At 33.7% G+C, this 27,486-nt stretch overlaps 1 protein-coding gene across 5 annotated transcripts in view; it reads right to left on the bottom strand.

Moving 5' to 3' along the window:
- ANKRD17 (ankyrin repeat domain 17) overlaps window positions 1-27,486 on the bottom strand; it is a 135,825-nt gene that overhangs the window by 43,453 nt on the left and 64,886 nt on the right. For 2 of the 5 annotated variants that reach the window (XM_074272895.1, XM_074272897.1), the window contains exons 8-16: window positions 20,929-21,166; window positions 19,500-19,691; window positions 19,081-19,190; window positions 13,318-13,405; window positions 10,241-10,368; window positions 9,504-9,647; window positions 8,866-8,968; window positions 6,174-6,929; window positions 760-908 (exon numbers count right to left, since the gene is read on the bottom strand). In XM_074272895.1, coding sequence (XP_074128996.1) covers window positions 760-908; window positions 6,174-6,929; window positions 8,866-8,968; window positions 9,504-9,647; window positions 10,241-10,368; window positions 13,318-13,405; window positions 19,081-19,190; window positions 19,500-19,691; window positions 20,929-21,166 — 1,908 coding nt within the window. The remainder of the gene's footprint in view (window positions 1-759; window positions 909-6,173; window positions 6,930-8,865; window positions 8,969-9,503; window positions 9,648-10,240; window positions 10,369-13,317; window positions 13,406-19,080; window positions 19,191-19,499; window positions 19,692-20,928; window positions 21,167-27,486) is intronic. The other 3 variants (XM_074272896.1, XM_074272899.1, XM_074272898.1) reach the window with 3 other exon arrangements.

Here is a 27,486-nt window from a genome sequence, read left to right as displayed (position 1 = left end):
ACTACATTATTGTCTGGCAACAGCCCCCCTTCCTATTCCTTATTGTATTATACACCACCACCCCCCCATCTTCATATATGCAAATTGCTGCCCTATATCAAAAAGGTACCCTCATGCTAGTTCTCTTAGAATATCTTCATCTATTCAAAGGTTTTCTCAAGCCCACCTTACAAATAAAGAAACTTCTAATCAATCAGTACCACTAGATACTCTCTTCCTCTCAAAAACTTACCTTGTATTTATTTTTTCCTATTGATTCAAGGACAGAGGCAATTTCATTTTTATCTTTGTGTCTGGACCATCTAGCACAGTACACAGTATAAAATAAGTTCTTAAATAAAAGTTGGTTGGATTGACTCAAGTATTTTTGCTTTCATTTACTATAAAATAATGGACTTAATTTCTTTTATCAGACTATGCAGCTATTTAGTATACACAAGAATATAACAAAATAAACATTGTGATATTGATGAACAAATAAAATTATCAGTTAAGATACTTATTATTGTCAGATATTTTATAGGATTAGAAAATACAATCATCTATGACTTATGAAAACACATTAAAAAAGACAATACCATAAACATTTGTGTTTTTTGCTAGTTTTAATTATAAGTATACAATAATTATTTTATTACCTGTGGTATACTTTTAAAAAAAGAATGACACTAAAGTTTTCTAAATTAACTATTAAAAAGGTAAGAATGATTTTAAACAGTATTTAATTGATTCAAAACACTGTGATTTCGGGTGCCTTACCTGTGCATCAATATCGATGGCAGGGTAGATAGGCAGCATGGCCGAAGGAGAGATGATTGGGCTTGGAGTTGGCGTCTGAGGTTGGGAAATAGAAGCTGAGATACTGTGGGTAGGAGTGTTGGACATTGCAGATGCTCTTCCACTCACTGCTGTTGAATAAAATAGCACCACTTAGTAAGGGTAAATGTTGTCATTATAATTAACTAAAATTTAGCAAAAACTTATAAGAAAAAAGTTTCTACATCTAGATCCCATTTTATTATTACCTAGGCTCTGGAGAGCAATTTAAAATTGTATATGTGTTCATTTACGGAATTGCCTCCTCCTTCATATTACCCACTACTGACTTGGTCTAGCATTCAGTGACATAAAAAGTATATTGGAGCAAAGTGATTGTTAAGTGATTAAAAATATAAATTGCCTAAATTTTAACTTCTGAATCTGAAATTGTGACATATACAGGCTGAAATTTTTTATTAAGAAAGAACAGCAAAATTTTCCATTATGTCTTTTTAGCACTTCCAAATCACACTTATAGCATAGTATAAAAGAAGAACAACATTTGGACTTTTTTTCACTTTTAATATTTCCATTTTAAGACTACCAACATTTTACCAGCATAAAATTCTGCTCAGGAAAAAAAAAAGTCCTCTATAGCTAATCAATCTTTTAAGTCATTGCTTATAAAATCTGATCTTTGCTATCAGATAGATTGGTAATGAAATAGTCTGCATTATGGCATTCAGTACCTTTATATATTCTAAGATAAATATTAGTCTTTGATTCAATTATGTTTCTCATGTGAGAAAACATTTTTCTATGTAATAATTTCAGGAATTCCATTGTATGAGAACACTAATGTAGAAAATCACACAGCTAATAAATTTGGATCATACCCTATGAATTTTGGTTCTGAAATAAACTTGACATTTTCTTCATACCCAACTTAAGAAATTTATTACTTAACTGAGGAAACTCCAAGGGGGGTAGAGAATAGGCTCTGGATGACCATGGACTATTATTCTCATAAATTCACTATTTGATCTGTTATGTGAAGGTCAGTCCCAGATGTTCCCTCCCTTCACACTCCACCTTTGACCAATTAAAAATTCCACTATATTAAAGGGAACGAATTTTTCATTGTTAAAAAGTATTGTGGATGTTCATCAGAAAAGTAACTATCATCTGCATTTTAAAAGACAGTATACTTCAGGGAGAAATGCCACTGGTTCTCCAACTTCAAAAGTAATGTTATGACTAATAAGATAAAGAGTCAAATTCATTTTTAAGACTACCAAGATACCTTGTGCTCAATATACACAAACTGTACAACAAATTGTTGATATTTTAAACATTTTTATTTTTCTGAAAAACATCACCACCATTAAAAGCAACATAACAACAAATGATAAAACTATAGGATTTTTAATTTGAAAGGTACTTTTAGAAATCATCTCATCTAACCTTATTTTAAACAGAACAATTTAAGCCAATTAATGGGGCTACAATTTTGGCTAAACTCACAATGCTAGTTATTAGAAGAGCAAGAACTAAAATCCAGGTCCAAAATGAACTTTAAAGTAAACACTTTAATTTGTTGTTTTATTTTAAAAGTTTATAACTGCATATTTAATGAACAAGTCGATTTATTTCTTCTAACAAATATTAATTATTTCCCCCAAAAAATGGATCTGAAACCAAAGGGATCAATTTTTCATCATGCCAAGTACAAAGAATAAAAACGGATCTCATTAAAAGATCTTATTTACATAAAAATCTCAGCCTATTCAAATACCCAGGACTATATCCATACTATACATAATATGTAAATATACAGTTTTAAGTTACTTAGAGACCAATGGAAAAATTATCTGAATAAGAATAAACAGATTCTCGGGGATCCAAATGAGCTGACTTGGGAACAAAGAGGGGAAAAATTTGCATGTTTATCTTGACACATTTCTAGGTCATAAAAATGTGATTGATATTTGTCCAGAAAACATGGTCAAGTAAGATCTTGACTAATAATGCACTTTCCCAAACAAATTTCAAAACAAATAACAGGCCTACAAAACTGACAAAGTGCTCAGTACTATTTCTAACAATAAACAATGGTGGAACACAATAAGCAATTTAAATAGACCAACTACAATTTTATTCAGTGATATAAGCATCCTACTAAATGTGAGATGGAAGTTAAATAACTCAACATCTAAATTTCAAATTTGAAAAGGGTATTAATAAAAATTCAGTTCCTTTTAATATATTTTGCTAAACAGAAATTTTGCATTATTTAAGTAGGAGCAGGAGATCTCTGATCTATATGTAGGCCAAGTCCCTATACCTAACATTATTTGGTGTGACTTGTGAAATAAGTTTCTAAGTTGAGTATTCACCCCCCACAAATAACAGCAACAACTACAACCAAGGAAGACTATAGGAAAAAGTTAGCATGCACAGTCTGTGGAGGAAAAGGCAGACGCACACATGCGCAAGGCAAGCACGTTCATACACATGCTCACACGCACACACGCGCAAGCGTGTGACTATAATCTGTGATAAAGGCAGAACTGTAAAGGATTTGGATAGAATGAATAGTAGGTGGACAACACAAAGGTAAATTTCATCAATAGAGGAAACAAATAGGTAGGATGGAGGGTGGAAGAAGAGATGATTTGCCAGGTATTAAAAACCATATGCTGGATAGACCGTTTTGGCTAACCATGAATTTAGAAGTAGGTTGGAACTTCACTAGCTAAGGACAAGTGTTTAAGCCAACAAGAAGCTGATCTACAGATGAGGCTGATGCTGAAGAACACAGGATTCCCTTCAGTGAAATGAGGATAGAGAGGCACCTAATTTTCAAACTCTTACTAAAAAAATAACCAAATCTAAAGTAAATATGTAGCTGAAAAATCTTATTTTGTTTTTATACACTTTCCTTCCATTTCTATGCTTCATTCCTTCTTTTTAAATTGGAAATAGTGATAAATTCAAGTGTACTTATTATATACAACTATCTAAAGGGAGAAAATTAAATGGCTGATTTCTCAGAAAAGCCCAAAACCCTATAAAATTCATACTGAATAACTTTTAAAATTAATAACTCATTTATTTTTAGAGTAGGGCCTTGGATAGAAGTCACCCAATTTTATTGAAAAGGCCTTCTGTTGCTATTATGATTCTAACCAGAATTTACAATGCACAAGCACATTGCTGGCATCTGCAAATTTAAGAGGTAACACATAGTTGCATGGGAAAAAAAAAAAAAAAAAAAAAAAAAAAAAAATATATATATATATATATATATATATAAATATAAATCTGTAAAAGCATTTAAAGTTTTAGCTTATCTACAACCTTCTCCTTCATTAACCCAGGTAAGTAAAAGCCAATTATGGATACATTGAACAAGTTTCTTTAAGTGTTAATAGAATCTATGGCAAAAATAATATGGAGATTATATGGATAAAGGGTCACTTAGCCCTTTCTGTTTTCCTGAATATAATTAGCATATCTTATATGAACTTTTAAAGAATTTTGAATTATACTTTTCAAAACTGAATTTCACATTTTTTTTTTGTTTTTAAAATTAGATCTTATCTCTTATCCAGACTGAAAGAACAGAAGCCCTCTGATGCCATTCCAAAACAATAAACTTTGACCAACAAATTCCCACTTAGGCCAATCTATCCTTTCTTAGACAATCTGGTGGTCTTTCTGGTCCTGGGAGTTCACCATATTAATGCAAAGCTCACTGGAGCTCCTATAATATCTGTCAGACATGGCAGAGTTACCCAGCAGGAGGGACTAGAAGTATGCACCACCACATGTGGCTAACTTCCCTATTCAGTTTTAACTTCAAAAAGGGTGGGATATCACTCCAATTTCTAACAGTAGTCAGTGTAGATACAATTTAGTACATCATTCATGGGACTATGTAATAACAATATTTCTTTTTGTAACATTATAGAATATAGGTTTATGGCAATCTAAAATGTGCAAAAGAATTAAAAGATTAATTTATATTCTACACATTAATAGTTTAAGGGGTGAAATACCAAAGTAACATGTGAAGATTATTTCACTTCTGAATTATTGTTCAAAATTACAAAAACATTTAAAAGTACTTTGTATTTTAAATCCCAACATTCTCAATTCAGAGTAATTCTGGAGGTAACACAAATTTATAATGACATTAAAGCATATTCCATATTTTGTAATTAGACAGGAAGTCAATCCTTCACAGTACAGATCATATTTTAAGAATACATTATAGTTTATTCTGTGGATTTTCACTAAAAAACTATGGGTACACTGCTATCAATTTATAGGATCAATTAAATGGTGCTTTACCAGCAATGTTACTTTGACAAGATGTCAGTTTAGCCATACAAACCTGAAGGGGAAAAAAAAAATCTATATGAAGGTGTTTCTAAAACATATTAAACTATTTCCCCATCAATTGGTCCTTTATTTTAAAAAGCTAATCAATCTTTTAAAAAGCTTCATTATTCTTCAAAGAAGAATAGAATTTAACTTCTTTATGCCCTATTACTCAAGAATGCTATTTTTCTTTTCTGGTACTAAACTTTTTAGAAATTTAAGTTTTGATTAGTTAGCTAGCAAAGGCATAGTGCTTTAAGGTTTGCAAATAGGTTTTACACATTAACTCATTTAAAACTTAAGAGGTGAATTGAGACAATCCTCTAAAAATGTTTATTTACAAATGTTATGTATTCCAGCGATCACTAAAATACAAGATATTTTAAAATGTCGATGAACCATTTGTTTCACTATGAAAAAACAGCAGAATCCTATTATTGATGCCGTAGGGACACAAATTTCTGTGTTGTGGTAAGAGGCACACTATAATTATGAATACAGGATGTGATAAACATAGTCTAATTTGAAAAATATCAAGGTAAAATATTTCCTCTTTCCAAAGCCTAGAACTCTATACCAAAATAGTCCTGCTCACAAGTAAGCTAAGTCTAAGAAACAGCCAACAAGTTAGGAATTACTACTTGCAATATCTCAAAGATTCCTTAGTTTCTTGATGCAAATGCAAAAGTAAAAAGCAAAATCTGGTCTCTCTAATAAAATTTAGGAGCACTTAAAACAACAAAAACAAAAAACCCTGCCTGCCCACCCAGTCAAGCAAACAAGCAGGAGTCCTTTGTATTCCATGGTATTTTCTTTAAAAGAGAGCTAAAGCAGCAATGGGTCTGTGCTATAATTTGGTCTATCACCACCTGAGTTTCTTTCTGTGGACTTCTGAAACTGCATTACTACATCTACTGCTGAACAAGGATCAAAAGTCCAAAGAAAGCCTTCAAGTTTGGTAATTGGAAAAATTCTGGCATACCCTTATTTTGTGCCTTATGCAAACCATATTGTATACATAAACCCACCTGCCATGATGTCATCCAGCGTGTCATTGAGGGTCTGAGCAGGGCTGGCTACCATTAACCCTTGTTGTGTTTCTGTCAGAATTCCTTGCCCCAGCCCTGCCAATTGTGCTTGGCCCAATACGGGCTGTCCAACTATAACTCCTTGCAGTTCTGTAAGATTTGTGATGGACCCTGGAGGTAAGGAACCTGTTGCCAAAGGCAAAGCTTGGGGCATCGCCAAAGGTTGGATTGGTGTAAAGCCCATCTGAGCCACACTCTGCTGGGGGTCATCTTTAAGCAAGATGGGATCCACTGGCTGTAATCGGGCATAGTCTCCTTCTGAAAGCTGTTCTCCAACTCCAACAGGAGTCAGGAGTCCCAAGTGTTGACAAGATTGTTGTTGCTGCTGCTGCTGCAGTTGAATTCTTTGAGCTTTCACCTCTAGATACTGCTTTTTTAACTGTTGTTGTGTTTTCAGTTGCAACTCTCGTTCTACTTTCTGCAGCTCCTCCAGAATCTTTTGTTTCTTCTGAATTTGCTCCTCTCTTGTCTTATTCAGCTCCTCAATCTTCTCCTTGGTAAGTTGGTCAGCATGAGCCAGCTCCAAGGACTGCAGCTGTGCATTCTTTTCTATAGCTTCTTTTATCCTCTGTTCCAGTTCTGTTAACTTGCCCTGAGCCTCTTCTACAATGCTCTCGGGAGACTGATTGGTGATGTGACCCTGTACATCCTGGCTGTTAGCTGGCAAATGGCTGCTGGACTTTTGTTTAGAAGCAGCTGTGTGAAAAAGAAACCCCCTCAGAAGTGCACATGAATGGCATCCTCATTACAGAGTTATTGTTGGGAGGCTTAGTGCCAATAGTTATGCACCAAGTTATCAAATCCATACTTCAAGGATCCATGATTTCATTGGTGTGGGTACACCCTCCACCGATGCAGATCGCAACCCTCTCTACCTCTTAGAAGACTTTCATGAGTTGTTGTGGCCAAAAACCAAAACAAAACAAAACAATCCATCACCTCATGGCCAACTATCTGGTGATGAGTCTTTCCAAACTTAATTAGGCTGGTCCTCGGGTAACAGATAAACAATCTATCCCCAAACCATCCTTGAAGGCTTTCCAGCTTGGTAGGACCTGAAAGAGCTTGTGCTCCACTGGCACAGCCTTCGAGAGCCCAAGGTGACCTCAATGCCACGAGGAGGCATCAGGGGAGAACTTTAGTGGCGGATCAAACCCACAGAAGGTGGAATGTACTGGATGTGACTATAAGCAAATAACACCTTCTACTGTATCATCAATTCATGAGATGTATGGATTATATACATACTTTAGAAATTCACTTCAAGACTACTGAAGGATTATATAAGTGAAAACTAAGCTTTGTGGTATCTAATTGGTGCAACCAACTAAAATTTGAAAGTGTGTACAAATGATCATAGAACTGTGAATTGGAAGGGAGTTTAGAAATCATCTAGTTCAACACCCCTCATATTTGAGATGAGGAGAGAGGCCCATAGAAGCTACTGCATCTGGTAATAAAGGAAAGTAAAATTCTACCACAAACAGAAAAATACTGCTTAAGAGTATAGGAAAAAAAAATTATCTTTGCAATTATCATTATAAAGATCTTTAATTTAAGGTGTTATTTTTTTTCCCCCTTTTCACATTTAAGAATCTGGCTTAAACACAAAACAGCTTCAGAATCACTAAAAGTCATGGGAAATTAAATCCAATTCAAATGTCTTTGTTGGAGTTTCAGGAACTGATAAAATCAGGACATGAATTTAAATAAGTTCACATCAGTAGAGAATAGGAAGTGGCCACCCTGGAAGAAACCATGATGGATGGCTTATGTCATCTACTGGCCCATCTGCAGCCAAGCCAATAATATGACTTGGTCACAGGTATGGTGGCATCAATGGTCTGTGATATCCACCAATAGGAAAAAAAAAATACTGTAGAATAGGAGTCAGGACTGAAAACATCAGGTAAGAAAGGAAAAAAAAAAGAATACAACCATCCTCACACTTAAAAAAAAAGAGAGAGAAAACCACAACACCTTTTCAGGTAAAACTTTTAAAAAATAAAATTAATTTCAAACTGATAGTTGAAATGTTGGGGGTAGAAGGAAAGAATGGGACTTAGAAACAGATGTACAATATCTTAACTTTAAGTCTGATAATGATTCTTAAGGGAAAATTCTAGTGAATACAAGTGAATCTGAAATAATTAATCCAACTATGAAATTTGCATCAAAAACAACATTTAGAAAATTTCTGTGTGATGCAGGATTTGAAATCTAATACTTTGCAGAGTTTTAAGAGACTCTGATTAAAACAAATTATACCCAGTTTAGTACCTTATAATAACTAATTATTTGGGGAAATTATGGTTAATCAAAATAGCATGAAGGATAAGCTATTCCATTAAGTATCAAACGACCAAATTCTTCATGTTGGAATTTTAGCACAAATTCAAATTTTTAAAAATGTCTTTCTCTCCCTCTTACTTTCTTTGGCCCTCAAGATAGAGTATTTCTAGTTATAAATGAAAAAACAAAACAAAAAAAAAAAGCCCTCCCAAATCATCTTAAATTTTCCAACAGCCATTTGGCATGAAAAATCATTTTTAAAAATAAGCATTCTACTTGTATAATTTTGTGGTTTCAACTTACAAAGAATTTTAAAAGAGTTGACAGAAAAAGAACTGACCTTTGCTCCTGATGGGAAGTGTAGCAGCCACAGTGGCAGGGGGCTTATCAGGCTCCTGCGGTGGTACCACCATGGGCAGTGCTTGCACAGGGACACGAGGAGCCTAAAATAGTATACACTAATCAAACACATATACTTTATCCTTATATCCATGCCTAAATAACAAAATGTTGCTACAACAAATTCTAAAATATTTACCAAATGATATGGTAGAATAGTAGAGAAAAATAACACGTTTAATAGTTGATACTTCAAAGGCATTTCAAAGTGTACAAGTGCTACACTCACATTAGTGCACTGAGAGAATAAATGAGTTAGCCAAGGTTTTGTGGCTTTTATCTGCCTCATGATGAAGCTTAAACCCACATCATTATTAACTCCAAGCTCAGCAAAAACAAACTACAAAATCTTTATGCTTTTCAATGAATATTATGACTAACAAATTCATTAGAAGATTGAAGTCATTATGGTAGAAAAAAAAATCAGTAAAATAGAAAAATAACTGAATTGTAAAATGTTTTTCAAAAGGCATAGGGAAGAAGAAAGAATCTGTGTAAATAAAAATTAAACTAATTTAGGTTAATATAGTCATCAATTACAGAATATAAAATACACAATGTATTAGCTCTGACTCTTACCCGATTTAAATCATGGGATGGGGGTGTCAACTGGGTGACATCAGGTGGAGGAGCAGAAAGCAAATTATTAGGATAATCCAAAAGATAGCAAACAACACTTGTATGGCCACCTTTAGCTGCTTCAATCAACATTGTTGAACCATCCTAAAAGGAGAGGAGGGACACAATAGAGGAAAAGGAATTATATAAAAATGATACTTTATAGGCAAATCATGAGACATGGGATATCATGGTAAATTTTATTCTGAAGAGCACAAATTGAAACAGTGCTTTGTAACATTGTTAATTTAAATATTAACAATCCATATATTTTATTATATTTATTTTTATAATAGTACCAAGGGATTTATGCTTATGATTTGTCAACAATTAAAATGAATTTTATTTTCTCACTATTAATACAATGTGCCTTTTCATTTAAAAATGAAATAAATGTTTTTAATTCCAATGTATTCAAGGTACATTTAGATTAATTAGACTTACAAAACTTATATCCTAAAACTGACTAATTGTAATTACTGACTTATTCTAACTGTTAGTAGTTCCAAAAGCAACAAAAATCAAATATGTATATTCATATCTCTCTGCCAATATTAAAGAATTTAAAATCTGGGGTCTTTGACCTATAAACATTTTCTTCTATCAGAAGGGATCAGAATCACAAAACCAAGAAGATGCCATTTCATTAAGAACAAAAAAGAATCTTAAACACTCCATGAAACAAGTGGGGTACATACTTTGAGTCTGTGAGTGGGATCAGCCCCGTGAGCCAGAAGTAACTCCACCACTGCCAGGTGGCCACCTGCACAAGCCAGGGACAACACCGTATGATCATTGTTCGCTGTGGTTCTGTTCACATTGGCTCCTGAGAGATAGAAGTTTGAAAAAAACATTCAGGTAAGAAAGGATTTTATTCCCAATTAATATCCCAAATCTTTGTTGGTAAATGAAGCTTGATTTCTACTCAGAATGCTTCATTAGTAGACTCCAAAGTAACTGACATTTACATAGTACTGTGAGGTGTGCAAAGCACTTTACAGACATGACCTCATCTAACAGTTAAACTATGAGAAAGGTGTCATAGGTGTTATTTGGCTAAGTGAGGTTATCAACTCCCAGCTATTCAGCCATAGTAGATGGATTTAAATCCAGGTCTTTCCTTATTATAACTCCAGAATGAAGGAAATATAATTCAGAATTAAAAGGCATATTCAGTTAAAGATTAAAAATAAAAAAAACTTATATCAAAAAATTGAATATCAGAGGGTCATGGATTCACAAAAGTGGGAGAAAGAGGTTCTAAAAATCCATTAGAACAATCAACTCATTAAAATAGACAACTGGTATATCCAGGAGCACACAGCAAGACCATTTTAATGCCAAAAGTGAAACAAAGGCTCTGCTCCTTAACCATTCCCATGTTTACTCTTATACACTGCTATAATAGATATGTAATTTGATGGTAGCACCAGTAACATAGGTGAGACAATATGGAATCATAAGGTCTTATAAATAAAGCTAAAAAGGAAGCATAGAAAATATTTGATTTAATTCCCTTATTATACAAAGGGGGAAACTGGCAAACAGAAGTGCCTTGTCCCTGGGTACTTGAAGAGAGTACAGGGAATGTCAGGAGTGCAAAATAAAAATTTCAAAAATAATTTGTAATTTTATCAGAGAAAAATTATCAGGCTGGAAACTCTTTTCTCTTGTAGATCACAACCAGTTTTGGGATTTGTAGTAAATTCTCAGTCACCAAAAATTTAGTTAAGTGAATTATACAAGGACACAGATGACCAAACGAAGATCTCACTGACTTCAAGCTTAGGACATGCTTTTTATTATTTCAAAATAATTTCATTTTGAAATCCATGCATTACTTCACATTAATCAAACATTTATTACCTGCCATTGCAATGGATACATAAGTCTTAAAACTCTTGACATAAATATTAACCCCTTTGGGACCCAATTTTCTCACCTGTTAAAGGATGAAACTGAAACAGTTAATTTCTAAATCTGCTTTCAGCTATAAAATGCAGAGCTTATATGGGAGAAACTGATGAAAACAACAGATTTTTTAAAAAATGCTATTATTACAAGTATTGATTAGGAAAATATCACGGACATGTATCAACTATGATAGAAAAGGTTTATCAGTAGCAATAGAGGGAAAAATATAGGCATTCTCCAACTTCAAAACCAAGAGATAAATAAATATTTATCTATGTAATTTGATTGAAATCATTTCTCCTAACAGAAATCATGGGAAAAGGAGATGCACCTTTTCATAGCTACTAAGTCCTAATGACAAAAACATGAATTCAAAAGGGAGAAACTGGGGCAGGAAAAAAACAGTTATCTTAAAAAAAAAAAAAAAAAAAAAAAAAAAAAAATCCCTGAGAAGCCTATGAAAGATCTTCTGACTTGTGGAATTACTCCCAACTCACCCTTTTTTTTTTTTAATTCTGGGGGTTTGGAGGGCCCACCATCATCCTCTTGATCCTAGCTGTTATGCCAACAACCTTAACTTTTCATTTTTCTCTTTAGGAGGCAATGTTATCTTGGGGACCAAAGCACATGCGTGCTTCAAAAGAAAAACCAAAAAGAATAAACAAAAACAAGAAAATTGCCCCCTAAATATTATGCTTCCAATTGAGGGAAAAGAGGGAGGAACAAAGGTGACAACACAGAGACTGAGAAGTTATCACAGCAGGGAAAGAAACAGGTACATTTTTATAGACTGTGGAGAGGAGGAGAAAAGGCCAACACTTATGGCAGGCCAGAGTTGCCTTACAGAAACCCAACTGAGAGAGGTAGAGAAGAAATAAGAGACACCAATCCAGAGTGACAGGGAAGGGGATTCCTGTCTAGAGGGATACCCAGGACTTTACGTCTCATTTATATCATCAGACTTTCACACACCATTGGATCCAGTTATCAGCCCATTAACAGACACAAAGCTAGGAAGTGGTCAGGCAGAATTTTAATCAGACAATCCAAATCCACACTAACAGTCCCTCTGCTATGCATATAGTTACCTGGATACAAGTCATATATTTAATTTGGAAACTGCCTAGAAATGCTAGTAGAAGCAAACACTATTGCAGGGAAGTTCAAAAGCCAGAAACTAAATGTACATTTACACGAGCTCCTTACAAAAGTCTAATTTAGACAAAACACCTCACCCCATCTACCACTTTCAATAAGCTTGAAGGCAAGTATATTGCTAGTATTTAAATAAATTTTCATATTATTGTTCTATGGGAAATGAAATGAGTAAGATGTTCTCAGAAAAAAACCTGGAAAGTCCTCCATGAATTCAAGCAAACTGAAATGTATTGAATACAAAGTAATAGCAATGTTCTGGGATGACCAGCTGTAAATGACTTAGCTATTCTCTGTTAAACAATGATCCACAACTTCTCTGAAGGACTTATGATGAAAACTCCTATCCATACCCAAAGAAGGAACTGATTGGATCTACATACAGATTGAAGGATTCTACCTTTCTCTCTTTCTCTCTTGTTTATTTTTTGTCCTTTTTTTCCTTGAGGGATTTTTTTAGAATATTTTACATCATTTTACATGTGGTCTCTTAATTGGGGCTGAAAGTTGGGATAAGGGAGAGAATTTGGAACCCAAAGTTAAAAACAAATGTAAAAAAAAAAATCTGCTTTAAATGTAACTGGTGGAAAACAATAAATTAAACCTTCCAAAATTAGTAATTAAATTAATAAATGAATGTATGATGAAGGAACAGATAAATAAGTTTCTGTCATCACCAACAAAAAAATAAATAAATAAAACCCACCTTTGCTAATTAAAAATTGAACTGTACACACATGACCAGCTCTTGCAGCTTTCATTAATGGAGTCCTTCCACCTTCAGATTCATGTTCCTGTTTTAAAAAATATTAAGAAAATATCAAAAGCATTTAATTACCTGTGATAATAATTTAATTTTAATAAATATCACAACCAACATAGGAAAGCACAAGATTATTCCTATACATTTAACATTAAATTCAAGATTTGGGATGTTAAGCACTGAATAATGTTTTAATTAAACTCTTTACCAATTTTCTCCTACCCACCACCCACCTGCTTTTGATTCAAGTTTCTTTCCAAAGGAATTCTACTTGTGATAGGAATGGCAAACATTACATTTACACAATTAACCTTTCACATCATATTATTAGAGCTCTTTTGTTTCTCATTTCGCTGCCTCTCTTTACCTTTCACTAATTCTTCATTCCAACTTTTCCCACTGTAGCATCTTCACTTTCAGATGGGCAGATCAAAGCCCAAGTAATAACCGCACAATTTCAAAAAATAAAGAAATAACCACAAAGGTGTACAACAGCTTTTTCTAATGTCAAAAACTTGACAAATACATCTGTATTTTGCTCACTTATTTAAATGAGAGCAGGCAATGGGGAGGATGAAGAGAAAAGAGAAAGAAACTTCATATTCATAAATTCTATATGATTTTCTTCCATATTTCCCCTTTCCCAATTTCCCCAAACCAGTTAAAACCTCTCCTTGCCAAGTCCAGTCAGGAGGTCATTCATTCATTCTGCAAGCTACATTTGTAGTGGACCTAGATAATATAAAGACAAAATTGTTCCCACCTTCAATGAGTTTACATTCTTGAATGAGAAAATGTATCAGGCACACAGATAAAGACAAAAATATTCATTTAACAAGCATTTATTGAACTAAGTATCTGGGAAATAAAATTTTAAAAATTAAGTCTCTGCTGGCAAAGAGCTTTTGTTTTATAGGCAGAAAACTATGTGCAGAGAGGATGGTGATGGCAGTAGGGAGGAGGGGAAAACTACAATAGGTTTTCAACAGACAATAATACTTAAGCTGAAATTCTGAAGGAAGATAGATTCTAAAAGAGGAAATATATTTCAAGGAATAACCTGTAAAAAGGCACATTGAGATATGAAAGCAAATGTGTATGCCAATGTGCCTGGAAGATATAGTAAATGAGGTAAGAAATAGGAAATGTGTCTTGGTAGATAAGTTGAAGCCAGACTGTGCTTCAAGGTTTTCCCTAAGTGCCTGACCAAGAAGTCTGCATTTTTATGTGAAAAAGCAAAAAGAGAAATGCCATGGCATTTTAAAATACTGATTTCATAGATATATGGAGGCTATAATGAAAGGAAAAACAGGGTAGAGCTGGGGAAGAAATTAGAAGGCAATACCCAAAGAAGAAGTAATGACATAGTGAACAATGATGGTGATGCCATCATTGCCATCAGTAGAAATAGAAAGTGGCTGAAAAAGTTAAGCAATATGGTTTGTGAACTTAGAAGAATGGTTGTATACTCAAAAGAATTAGAAATAAGTTAGAAAGATGTATTTAGGGAAAAATAGTAGGATTAGAGAATTACATGAACTTCATTTTTGACATGCTGAATACAGATGACTATAGAATAATCAATTTCAGACATTAGATAGATAGTTGTTGGTATAAGATGAACTCAGAAAAGAAGAACTGCATATAAAAATTTAAGAACCAGGTGTACCGAGATGAAAAATACAATTGGAAATGTTGAGCAGATTCCTATGAAAGTTCTACAAAGTAGGTAGTAAGAATCATTATGCATTCATAAAGATCAAGATAGCAGAGTAAAGGCTAGAACTTACAATGCTCCCCCCTCCAAAAAACTATGAATACCTCAAATGAAATGACCCAAACAAAATGACAGAAGTACACATTTTCCCAGCCTAAGACAATTTAAGAGGACCACAAAAAAAGTCTGCAAGACCAATGGAGGGCCTCACAGGCCACCACAACCACAACACCATGGGGGTATGGGATGGAGGGGTGAGGTTTATCCCGGAGACAATAAGGGGATTAGATAACTGGTCAGAAAGAGATTTCATAGGAGTCTACTGACACTGAAAATAGCTAGCACTGATTGGTAACTGATCATAAGCAGTTCCCAAGGTGCAGAGAAGTGCTTGTGATCCATTCACAAAAGAACAGGGGTCTTGTTCACAACTTAATGGTCAAGAGAAGTACTAGGCCCTGTAGCTGCAAGGGAGCAAAGGCCCTACATGAAAAGGACCAGAGCTCACAGGAGATCAATGACCATAACCTCTTTCAGGATCATATCATCTTAGAAACACCCAAACTTACAGACCCCAGAACTAGCTCTGAAAACAGCAGCACAAAAAAGTTTAGTACCATACAACTCCAGCCCGTGGAAGCAGAGGTCAAAGTCTCAAGAAATAAGATGAAAAAGTGAGCAAACAACAATAACAACAACCACACACACACAACAACTTGAGTAGCTAAGAACATCGAGAGACATAAATGAGCTCCAAAGAAGACAACAATATCTGTAGTTACAAAGACTTATAGAAAAATGTTAATTAGATGCAAGCACCCCAAAAATTCCTGGAAGAGTGAAAGATTAAAAATAGAAGGAAAATTGGAAAAGTAAAGTGATGCAAGAAAATTATGAAAAGAGATCAGTTTGGTAAAAGAGGCATAAAAAAATACTTAAGAAAACAAAACTGGCCTTACAGTAAAAGAGGTTAAAAAAAAAAAAAAAAAAAAAGTAAGAAGAACTCCTTTAAAAGCAGAATGGACCAAATGAGAAAGTACAAAAATTTATAGTAATTAGAAGCAGGAGACACTTGGGCCTTGGGTTTGAGAGAAAAGATAAAAGGATGCAAGAAAATAAAGTGTTAGTAATCTCAAATAGGAATGTGAATAGAATGAACTAACCCATGGGAGGGAAGCAGGCAGCAGAATGTATTAGAATCTAGAATATGTTGTTTTAAAAACAGAGGTATACTTGAAACAGAAAAACACACAAAGTTTAAAGGAATGGTTGGGGAACAAACTATTATACTTTAGCTGAAGTGAAGAGAACAGGGTTGGACATCATGATCTCTGACAAGGCTAAAGCAAAAATTAATGTAACTGAAAGAGAACATCAAAAAGACTACATTTTCCTAAAAAATTTTATAAGTTTCTCTAATACATACCTCATTTTTCAAATATATACAAAGCTAAGTCAAATTCATAAGTAATAGCCACTTCCCAAAAACATGAATAGTCAGTTTTCAGAAGAAAAAATCAACGCCATCTACAGGCATATAAACAAACAGGTAATGAATTGATCCCATCATTCTGGGGAACATTGTGAAACTACATCCAAAGGATTTTAAAATTCTGGGTACTTTTTGAACCAGCAATACCAATTTCAGATGTAAAGACAATAAAGAGACACGATGATGAAACAAAAAAAGGACTATATACATGAAAATACACACCATCTTTTTTTTTATAGTACAAAGAATTGGATATTGAATTCACTCAATATTCAATTGAATTTACTCATCAAATGGAGAATGGCTGAACAAGTTGTGGTGTATAACTGTGATGAAGTACTTACTACTGTATTATAAGAAATGCTGAGAGGAATGGTTTCAGAACTTGCCAAGATCTATCTGAACTGATATAAAAGTGAGAAGAACCTGAAGATTATGGTGCACAATAATAACAATCTTGTAATGATGATTAATTATGAAAATTTGGCTACTCTGATCAACATGATCCAAGAAAATTCCAAAGGGCTCATGGTGAAAAAATACTACCTACCTCCAGAGAGTAAATTGAAGAACTTTTAAAGGTAAACTGAACTATAAAGTTCTCACTGTGTTTTTTGGACATGGTGCTTGCTAGTTTGGAAATATTTTGCATGATTTCATATGTAAAACTGACATCACATTGTTTGGTTAGGGGAGAAATGGTAGACAGGAAGAAATTCTCAAATTCAAAATGCTAAAATAAAAGTATGCTAAAAAATAATTTTTAAAGGAAAAAAGAAGCTAATATCAGTTGATCTTTCCCAAAAATGTTTTTTAAACAAAATTATTAAGACTGTTAACATCAGAGGAATTGGATGCCTTTGGAGTTCTTCCTATATTATTTAATATTTTTTTAAAATTGCTTAGATAAAGACATAGATGGTTTCTTTATCAAATTTGCTAAAGACAAAAAGCTGGAATGATGACGATGATAGTAGCTGGCATTTTTGTAACTGTCTACCATGTGTCAGGAACTGTTCTAAATGATTTGCAAATAGTATTTTATTTGCTCCTCAGTACCCTGTGAGGTAGATGCTATTATTACTCCTGTTTTAAAGTTGATGAAATTTGGACAGGCTAAGTGACTTGCCCAAGGTCACATAAATGGTGGGTATCTTTTCAGGTCTCCCAAACACCAAGGCCAGTTCTGTATCTATCCATGAGAGAACCTAAAAGTTAACAATACAGATTATCTATGATTTTCTGATGCTTGGGATTTATAAAGCTATAGACATGCTAACAGAATTGGGCTAAATCTTAAAAGATATTCAACAAAGAAAAGGACTTAATATATAGAATTGATTCCAGAGAAGGATCCACCCCTAATGACTTGCCAGACTTCTAAACTTGCCTGAAGCACTGGAGTTTGTTTTGCACTCAAAATACCAGGAAGAAATGGAAGTTAATCAAGCCCTAAATCAAGGGTTGTGAACCTTTTTTCTGCAGAGGGTCATTTAGATATTTATAACATCATTTCAGGATCATAAAAAAAAAATGATCAACTTAAAAGAACTCAAGCAGTAGGAGACTGTTGTCCTCTGCAGTTGCCTGGGCATGGCCAGACTAAATGATTTCTTAGTTCCTTGAGTCAATTAAGTACAAAATATCAATGCTTTTCAAGAAAATAATCTACAGTAATCTACATGATGCCAAGGGCTATTGATCTCACAACTTTGCCCCCCCCAAAAAAAATTTCCTAAAAATTCTGAAAATATATAGAATAAACAACATGCTTAACAAACAACATAACTTAAAAAATTAATGAAATCTTAGAATGTATATTTAATAAAGGCACAGTTCTGCAATTTAGGACATTTTCATGCCCTATCCTTATCAAGACAACTAATCAATTTTGGGCACCTCATTTTATGAAGGTCACTGACAATCTGGAAGGCAACCAGCATGGTAAATGATATGAAATACTCATGATTTGGGGACCTACTGAAGGAACTGTGATTGTCCAACAAATGAGAAGACTTAATCAGAACATGATGGCTACTTACAAGGGATGCCACATAAAAGAAAAAAAATTTCCTGCTTATTTCCAGATGAAAAAAGTAGAACAACAAATAGGCGGAATATGGAAAGAGGAAAATTCCCAGTTTAAAGGAAAATATCCTAATCATAAAAGCTATCCCAAACTGGAATTGACCACCCTCAGAGGAGGTAGGCCTCTATCACTGGTGCTTTTCAAGCCAAAACTGGCTGAGCACTTTTCAAAGAGGATATGGAAAGGATTATTGTTGTTAAGTACTATTTGGACTAAAGACATGTTCTTTTCCCCCATCAAAAGATAAGTTTCTAGAGGATAAGATCTATTTCACTTTCTTATATTTGTGATCCTGGTAGTTAGGTTAGTGCCCAGTACATATTTATTTTAATGTCTAAAATCCACCTTTTAATATTTTAACTTTTTCTTTTTTTCTACTTAGGGTCAAAAGAAATTAACAGAACTTACCAAATCTGCTCCTGCCTGAAGTAACACATCTGCTACATCAGTATGTCCATTTTCACAAGCATATGTTAATGCTGTGTCTCCTGTTGCTGTTGTTGCATGCACATTTGCTCCTGAAGCAACAATAAACAATGCATTTACTTACATAAACTCCATTTTCTTGAATAAAAACAATGTTTAAATTTTTACAACTTTCTTTTTCTAAAAATGAAATTTACTAAAAGCACAATTATATTTATGATTTCTGATAAATTCTTATAGTAGAATCATCACTTAATCTATAATATAAATGTACAAAAAATATACATGTAGCATAAAGATGTTGCAAAATTGAGCTAAATAATCTATTTTAAGATTTCCCCTGAAATAAATTACATTTACACACACACACACACACACACACTCATTTTTAAAATGTCTACCTGCTGCTAGTAAGTATTTGACTAATTCCAAATGGCCCTCTTGAGCAGCTTCCATTAAAGGGGTAGAACAGCCCAACTCGATGTCAGCTCCTGCCTTAATTAGAAAATCCGCCACTTCAAGAAAACCTCCACAGCAAGCTAATGTCAAGGCAGTTTCTTGGGTTTCTTCTGTCTGTGCATTGATATTAGCTCCTTTAATTAAAAAAATATCCCAATTAGTTGAAAAATATTTTTGTTCAAGAGATTTTTTTTAAATGACTGTTTTTCCTTAAAAAAAAAAAAAAAAAAAAAAAAAACTTTAGTAACTGCAGATTTAAATACTGCAAAATAGTAAATGGATTGAGCATAATTATAGAAATCTCCCAACATCATTAATTTATTAATAGTAAAGAAAAATATTAAATACTCTAAGAGAAAACAATCCTACATATTATATCTTATTATAAACCCTGATTAACCATTTAAAAAATAAATTAGGAATAAGTAGAAAAAATTAGAAAAATGGCTCATGATTATTATTTTTTAAAAATATTAGGAATCCCAAAACAGCCATACGATGACATAAATGTTTTATACAATTAATTTTCACAAAAACAATAATTCTAATTATATAAGCATCTCATTTATCCATGCAAAAACACGATGAATGATTTTATTTTGAATGGATTAAACTGGAATATTCAAAATTCCAATTCTGAAATCAGATTCAAGACACTTTAGCAAATAATACTTTACTGTTTTCTAAACAATTCAGTATAGGTAATATTTTCCGGTGGCCAAAAATGGGGGGGGAAAATTCTTCTCATTTTATTTTTTTATTTTTATTTTTTTTCCCTGAGGCTGGGGTTAAGTGACTTGCCCAGGGTCACACAGCTAGGAAGTGTTAAGTGTCCAAGACCACATTTGAACTCGGGTCCTCCTGAATTCAAGGCTGGTGCTCTATCCACTGTGCCACCTAGCTGCCCCAATTCTTCTCATTTTAAAGACACTAAATATGTTCTAACAAGCCTCTATTTCAAATGTGAATTTAAAAAAAAATAAAAAACCTTACACTTAGCCATAGTGAAAAGAAGAAAACTATCAAAATGGAAATACTGAAAAATATATATATTTAAATCTCATTACTTTTTTTCTTTTGTCAAAACAAAGAATAATCAAAAATATCCATTTTAAAAAGGGGAAAAAATGACAACAGGAATATATGATTTGAGCTTAAATTCTCTGACTCCAAATCCAAAGCTCTTCCTACCTGTATCAAGCTCCCTTTCACAGCAAGTTTCCTAAGCATGTTATAAACTACTTACTAAGTTAACACGTAAAAAAAAAAAAAAACACCACAAAAAAAGCAATAGAAATCTGGCACATTCAGTCTTAAATATTCCATTTACTTCTTTTCAATAACTTTGCATGTTTATGAATTTATAGCTACCTTGACCCAGAAGCAAGGCCACCATCTCTTCATGCCCTTCTCTAGCTGCTTCCATGAGTGGTGTATAACCTTCATCATTGACCTCTTCCAAGTTGGCTCCACGCTCAATAAGCAGCGCTGCTAATTCCACATGGCCCCCACAGGCAGCTAAAGTCAGGGGGGACTCAAACGAATCAGCAGGCATATTCACTTGCGCACCACTGTCAAGAAGTAACCTGGCCACTTCAACATGGCCATCCTGGGCAGAAAAAAAGGGGGGGAAATTACAAACATTTAAATAATATGAAGACTAAAACTTCTAGGTTAAATAGTTTTCTGTAATTCTGTATCTAAACCCAATTGATACATCTTTCAAGTAACAAACAAGTAGTGATCAATTTAGGGTGTCATGATTAAATATACATTTAAGTCCACAAGACTTATATTAAATATGTTTTGGGGACCATATTGCATAAGGAAGAAGAAAAGTGGACCACAGAAACAGAAGATATAGTTTAAAATTAAAGCAAGAATACAAACTGACTTGGCAGACAACAATAGAATAAACACAAAGTAGTTATCTAACCAAATACAAAATTCTGTGACAGTGACCAAACACTATGGGAATTTTAAAAATGAAATAAAAAAGTCCGAGTTGGACACATCCCCTTTCTCTTTCTTTGAGGTACAACTCTACCTGGTAAATAAAATCCCTCCCTCTCAAACTGTCTGGCATTAATAGTAGCTTCATATATCTTTTTCTATGTACTGGTCCTTCCCAATTAGATTGTAACTTCATTGCAAGCATTTTTTTTAATCTGAAGATATTTTATTTTTTTTAATTTAATTTTTGTTTTATTTTATAATTATAACTTTTTTTTTTGACAGTACATATGCATGGGTAATTTTTTTACAACATTATCCCTTGCACTTACTTCTGTTCAGATTTTTTCCCTTCCTCCCCCAAACCCCTCTCCCAGATGGCAGGCAGTCTTATACATGTTAAATATATTACAATATATTTCTTGTTGCACAGGAAGAATTGGATTCAGAAGGTAAAAATAACAGTTTATACTCATTTCCCAGTGTTACTTTTCTGGATGTAGCTGATTCTGTCCATCATTAATCAATTGGAATTGGATTAGCTCTTCTCTATGCTGAAGATATCCACTTCCATCAGCATACATCCTCGTACAGTATCATTGTTGAAGTGTATAATGATCTTCTGGTTCTGCTCGTTTCACTTAGCATCAGTTGATGTAAGTCTCTCCAAGCCTCTCTGTATTTCTCCTGTTTGTCATTTCTTACAGAACAATAATATTCCATAACATTCATATACCATAGTTTACCCAACCATTCTCCAAGTGATGGACATCCATTCATCTTCCAGCTTCTAGCCACTATGAAAAGGGCTGCCACAAACATTTTGGCACATACAGGTCTCTTTCCCTTCTTTAGTATTTCCTTGGGATATAAGCCCAGTAGTAGTATGGCTGGGTCAAAGAGTATGCACATTTTGATAACTTTTTGGGCATAATTCCAGATTGCTCTCCAGAATGGTTGGATTCTTTCACAACCCCTCGAAAAATGCATCAGTGTCCCAGTTTTCCCACAGCCCCTCCAACATTCATCATTATTTGTTCCTGTCATCTTAGTCATTCTGACAGGTGTGTAATGATATCTCAGAGTTGTCTTAATTTGCATTTCTCTGATCAATAGTGATTTGGAACACTCTTTCATATGAGCGGAAATAGTTTTAATTTCATCATCTGAAAATTGTCTGTTCATATCCTTTGACCATTTATCAATTGGAGAATGGCTTGATTTCTTATAAATTAAAGTCAATTCTCTGTATATTTTGGAGATGAGGCCTTTATCAGAACCTTTAACTGTAAAAATGTTTTCCCAATTTGTTACTTCCCTTCTAATCTTGTTTGCATTAGTTTTGTTTGTGCAGAAACTTTTTAATTTGGTGTAATCAAAATATTCTATTTTGTGATCAATAATGGTCTCTAGTTCTCCCTTGGACACAAACTCCTTCCTCCTCCACAAGTCTGAGAGGTAAACCATCCCATGTTCCTCCAATTTAGTTATGATTTCGTTCTTTATGCCTAAATCTTGAACCCATTTTGATCTAATCTTAGTATGTGGTGTTAAATGTGGGTCCATGCCTAGTTTCTGCCATACTAATTTCCAGTTTTCCCAGCAGTTTTTGTCAAATAATGAATTCTTATCCCAAAATTTGGGATCTTTGGGTTTGTCAAACACTAGATTGCTATTTTTATTCACTATCTTGCCCTGTGAACCTAACCTATGCCACTGATCAACTAGTCTGTTTCTTAGCCAATACCAAATGGTTTTGGTGACTGTTGCTTTATAATATAGTTCTAGATCAGGTACAGCTAGACCACCTTCATTTAATTTTTTTTTCATTACTTCCCTTGAAATTCTCGACCTTTTGTTGTTCCATATGAATTCTGTTGTTATTTTTTCTAGGTTATTAAAATAGTTTCTTGGAAGTTTGATTGGTATAGCACTAAATAAATAGATTAGTTTAGGGAGTATTGTCATCTTAATTATATTTGCTCAGCCTATCCAAGAGCACTGAATGTCTTTCCAATTATTTAAATCTGACTTTATTTTTGTGGCAAGTGTTTTGTAATTTTGCTCATATAATTCCTGACTCTCCTTTGGTAGATATATTCCCAAATATTTTATACTATCGACCGTTATTTTGAATGAAATTTCTCTTTGTATCTCTTGCTGTTGGATTGTATTGTTAATGTATAAAAATGCTGAGGATTTATGTGGATTTATTTTGTATCCTGAAACTTTGCTAACATTCTGAATTATTTCTAATAGCTTTTTAGCAGAGTGTTTGGGGTTCTCCAAGTATACCATCATGTCATCTGCAAAAAGTGATAATTTGATTTCCTCATTTCCTACTCTAATTCCTTGAATCTCTTTCTTGGCTTATTGCCAAGGCTAGAGTTTCTAGTACTTGAAAAGTAATGGTGATAGTGGGCAACCTTGTTTCACTCCTAATCTTATAGGGAAAGGTTCTAGTTTATCGCCATTACATATGATGTTTACTGAAGGTTTTAAATATATGCTCCTTATTATTTTAAGGAATAGTCCATTTATTCCTATTCTCTCAAGCGTTTTTAGTAGGAATGGATGTTGGATTTTATCAAATGCTTTTTCTGCATCTATTGAGATGATCATATGGTTTTTATTAATTTGATTATTAATATGGTCAATTATACTAATAGTTTTCCTAATATAAACCAGCCCTGCATTCCTAGTATAAATCCCACTTGGTCATAGTGTATTATCCTGGGGATGATTTTCTGAAGTCTATTTGCTAATATCTTATTTAAGATTTTAGCATCAATATTCACTAAGGAAATTGGTCTATAGTTTTCTTTCTCAGTTTTCGATCTACCTGGTTTAGGTATCAGTACCATGTCTGTGTCATAGAAGGAATTTGGTAGGACTCCTTCAATCCCTATTTTTTCAAATAGTTTACATAGCATTGGAGTTAGTTGTTCTTTAAATGTTTGGTAGAATTCACATGTAAATCCATCTGGTCCTGGGGACTTTTTCTTAGGAAGTTGGTTAATAGCTTGGTCTATTTCTTTTTCTGAGATGGGACTATTTAGACTACTTACTTCTTCCTCTGTTAATCTGGGCAAGCTATATTTTTGAAGGTATTCTTCCATTTCATTTAAGTTATCGAATTTAGGGGGCAGCTAGGTGGCACAGTGGATAGAGCACCAACCCTGAATTCAGTAGGACCTGAGTTCAAATCTGGTCTCAGACACTTAACACTTCCTAGCTGTGTGACCCTGGGCAAGTCACTTAACCCCAGCATCAGGAAAAAAATAAAAAGTTATCGAATTTATCGGCATAAAGTTGAGCAAAGTAGCTCCTAACTATTGTTCTAATTTCCTCTTCATTAGTGGTGAGTTCACCCTTTTCATTTTCAAGACTAACAATTTGCTTTTTCTCTTTCCTTTTTTTAATCAGGTTTACTAAGGGTTTGTCTATTTTGTTGGTTTTTTCATAGAACCAACTCTTAATTTTATTAATTAATTCAATAGTTTTTTTTTTTTACTTTCAATTTTATTAATCTCACCTTTTATTTTTTGAATTTCAAGTTTTGTGTTTGTCTGGGGGTTTTTAATTTGTTCCTTTTCTAGCAATTTTAGTTGTAAGCCCAATTCGTTGGCCCTCTGTTTCTCTATTTTATGCAAGTAGGCCTGTAGAGATATAAAACTTCCCCTTATTACTGCTTTGGCTGTATCCCACACATTTTGGTATGATGTCTCATTATTGTCATTTTCTTGGGTGAAGTTATTAATTATGTCTATGATTTGCTGTTTTACCCAATCATTCTTTAGTATAAGATTATTTAGTTTCCAATTATTTTTTGGTCTATTTTCCCCTGGCTTTTTATTAAATGTAATTTTGATTGCACTATGGTCTGAAAAGGATGCATTTACTATTTCTGCCTTACTGCATTTGATTTTGAGGTTTTTATGCCCTAGTATATGATCAATTTTTGTATAGGTTCCATGAACTGCTGAGAAGAAAGTATATTCCTTTCTGTCTCCATTAAGCTTTCGCCAAAGATCTATCATATCAAACTTTTCTAGTATTCTATTTACCTCTTTGACTTCTTTCTTATTTATTTTGTGGTTTGATTTATCTAATTCTGAGAGTGCAAGGTTGAGATCTCCCACTATTATAGTTTTGCTATCTATTTCCTCTTGCAGCTCTCTTAATTTCTCTTTTAAGAATTTAGATGCTGTACCACTTGGTACATATATGTTTAATATTGATACTGCTTCATTATTGATGCTGCCCTTTAGCAGGATATAATGCCCTTCATTATCTCTTTTAATTAGATCAATTTTTGTTTTTGCTTGATCTGAGATGAGGATGGCTACTCCTGCTTTTTTGGTTTTGCCTGAAGTATAATAGATTCTGCTCCACCCTTTTACTTTTAGTTTGAATGTCTCACCCTGTTTCAGGTGTGTTTCCTGTAAACAACATATAGTAGGATCAGCCCTTCTATTTGTATGCCCTAGTGCCCTGCATAATGATTTAGCTGACTGAAGTATGATTCAAATGCAAGAAAATTCCAGGATAAAATATTAATATAGTTGCTGAATATGCTGAAAAGGAAGCAGTGGTTATAAAGAGTGAGTATGCCTTCATCAAGAACAAGCCATGTCAAGCCTGATTTCCTTTCTTGCATTGGTAAATGAAGAGGGATAATGACCAAAGACTACAAAATTCAAAACAAAACAAAACAAAACAAAACAAACAAAAAAACACTTTTGATAAAGTGCCTCACACTATTTTTATAGACATGATAATACAGTATAGACCAGGTTTTGCAAGCAGTATCCAGGGATTTGTGCTTGGTCCAGAACTGTTTAACATTTTAGCAATGACATAAAGACATGCATATATTAAATGCTCATCAAATTTGTATGTGATATAAAAGCTGGAAGAGATACTTAACAAATTGGATATAATGTTAGGATCCAAAAAGATCTTGACAGGTGAAAGCATTGGATTGAATCAAATAAAATGAAATTCAATAGGGAAAAAGGGGCCTAAAATACCAAAGTAAACTTTGCAACATGCAAAAAGTAATTTTAGGTTCTTAAAGAAAGAAGAAAATAAAATTATACTTGGATGAAAATTGAAGATGTCTATGGTAGCATTCTTAAAGATAATATCCAACGAAAGATAAGAATGTAGTCAAGAATTCTGCTCTCACTTTCTGGAATTCCAGTCAGAAAACTATTTCTTCTCAACTAAGGTACTACAAAGCACTCTGTCCAAGATAGCTAGCTCAATAAATATTTTCCTTAACTGTTGAACGATCTCTGGATATCTCATTACTTGAGTCAGGCCCAATCCAGAACATTTAAGTCATGAAGGAATGGGAAAAAATGGTCATATTAAAGCAAAGACTACAGTGTAGAGGATGGGGAGCCTAATGATTAGCCTCTAGGCTTCTACTGGAGTTTTTGGTAAAACCTCTAAATATAGTAGGTCCTTAATATTAAACACCCTGACCCCTTTCCATGGAAATTAGGAAGTAAACTAGTTGCTCAGCAAGAAGAAATCATTAAGGATAAGTCTTTAAGATCAGGATTTTTTTCTTATTGTCATTTCAGTAATGTTGGATATCCCCCGGGGGTTTGGGCAGAAATATCAGAGTGGTTTGCCATCTCTTTCTCCAGATTCCTTTACAAGAAAAGTGAAGCAAACAAGGATGATAGAGCCAGAAAACTAATTGTGTCTGAGACTGGATTTGATTTCAGGAAGATGAGTGATTCCAAGCTCAGGACTCATTGCACTATGGTGCCACCTAGCGGCCTACAGGAACAATCTTTTGCCCAGTAGCTGTGCTATCCTCTAATAGGTCAATCCTAGTAAATTAAAAATCCTCCAAGTTTTATTGGGGAAGTTTTGTCACAGAATTCAATTTATCTTCACAGCAGCCAGAAAAGTTTTTTTGGAAAGAATTTCTCTTCCCATTAAAAAAAAAGAAAAAAG

The sequence above is a fragment of the Sminthopsis crassicaudata genome, chromosome 6, assembly GCF_048593235.1.
Source record: "Sminthopsis crassicaudata isolate SCR6 chromosome 6, ASM4859323v1, whole genome shotgun sequence".
Classification (NCBI taxonomy): Eukaryota; Metazoa; Chordata; class Mammalia; order Dasyuromorphia; family Dasyuridae; genus Sminthopsis; species Sminthopsis crassicaudata.
The sequence above is the reverse complement of the archived record's forward strand: the minus strand, read 5'-3'. Positions and strand labels throughout refer to the sequence as shown.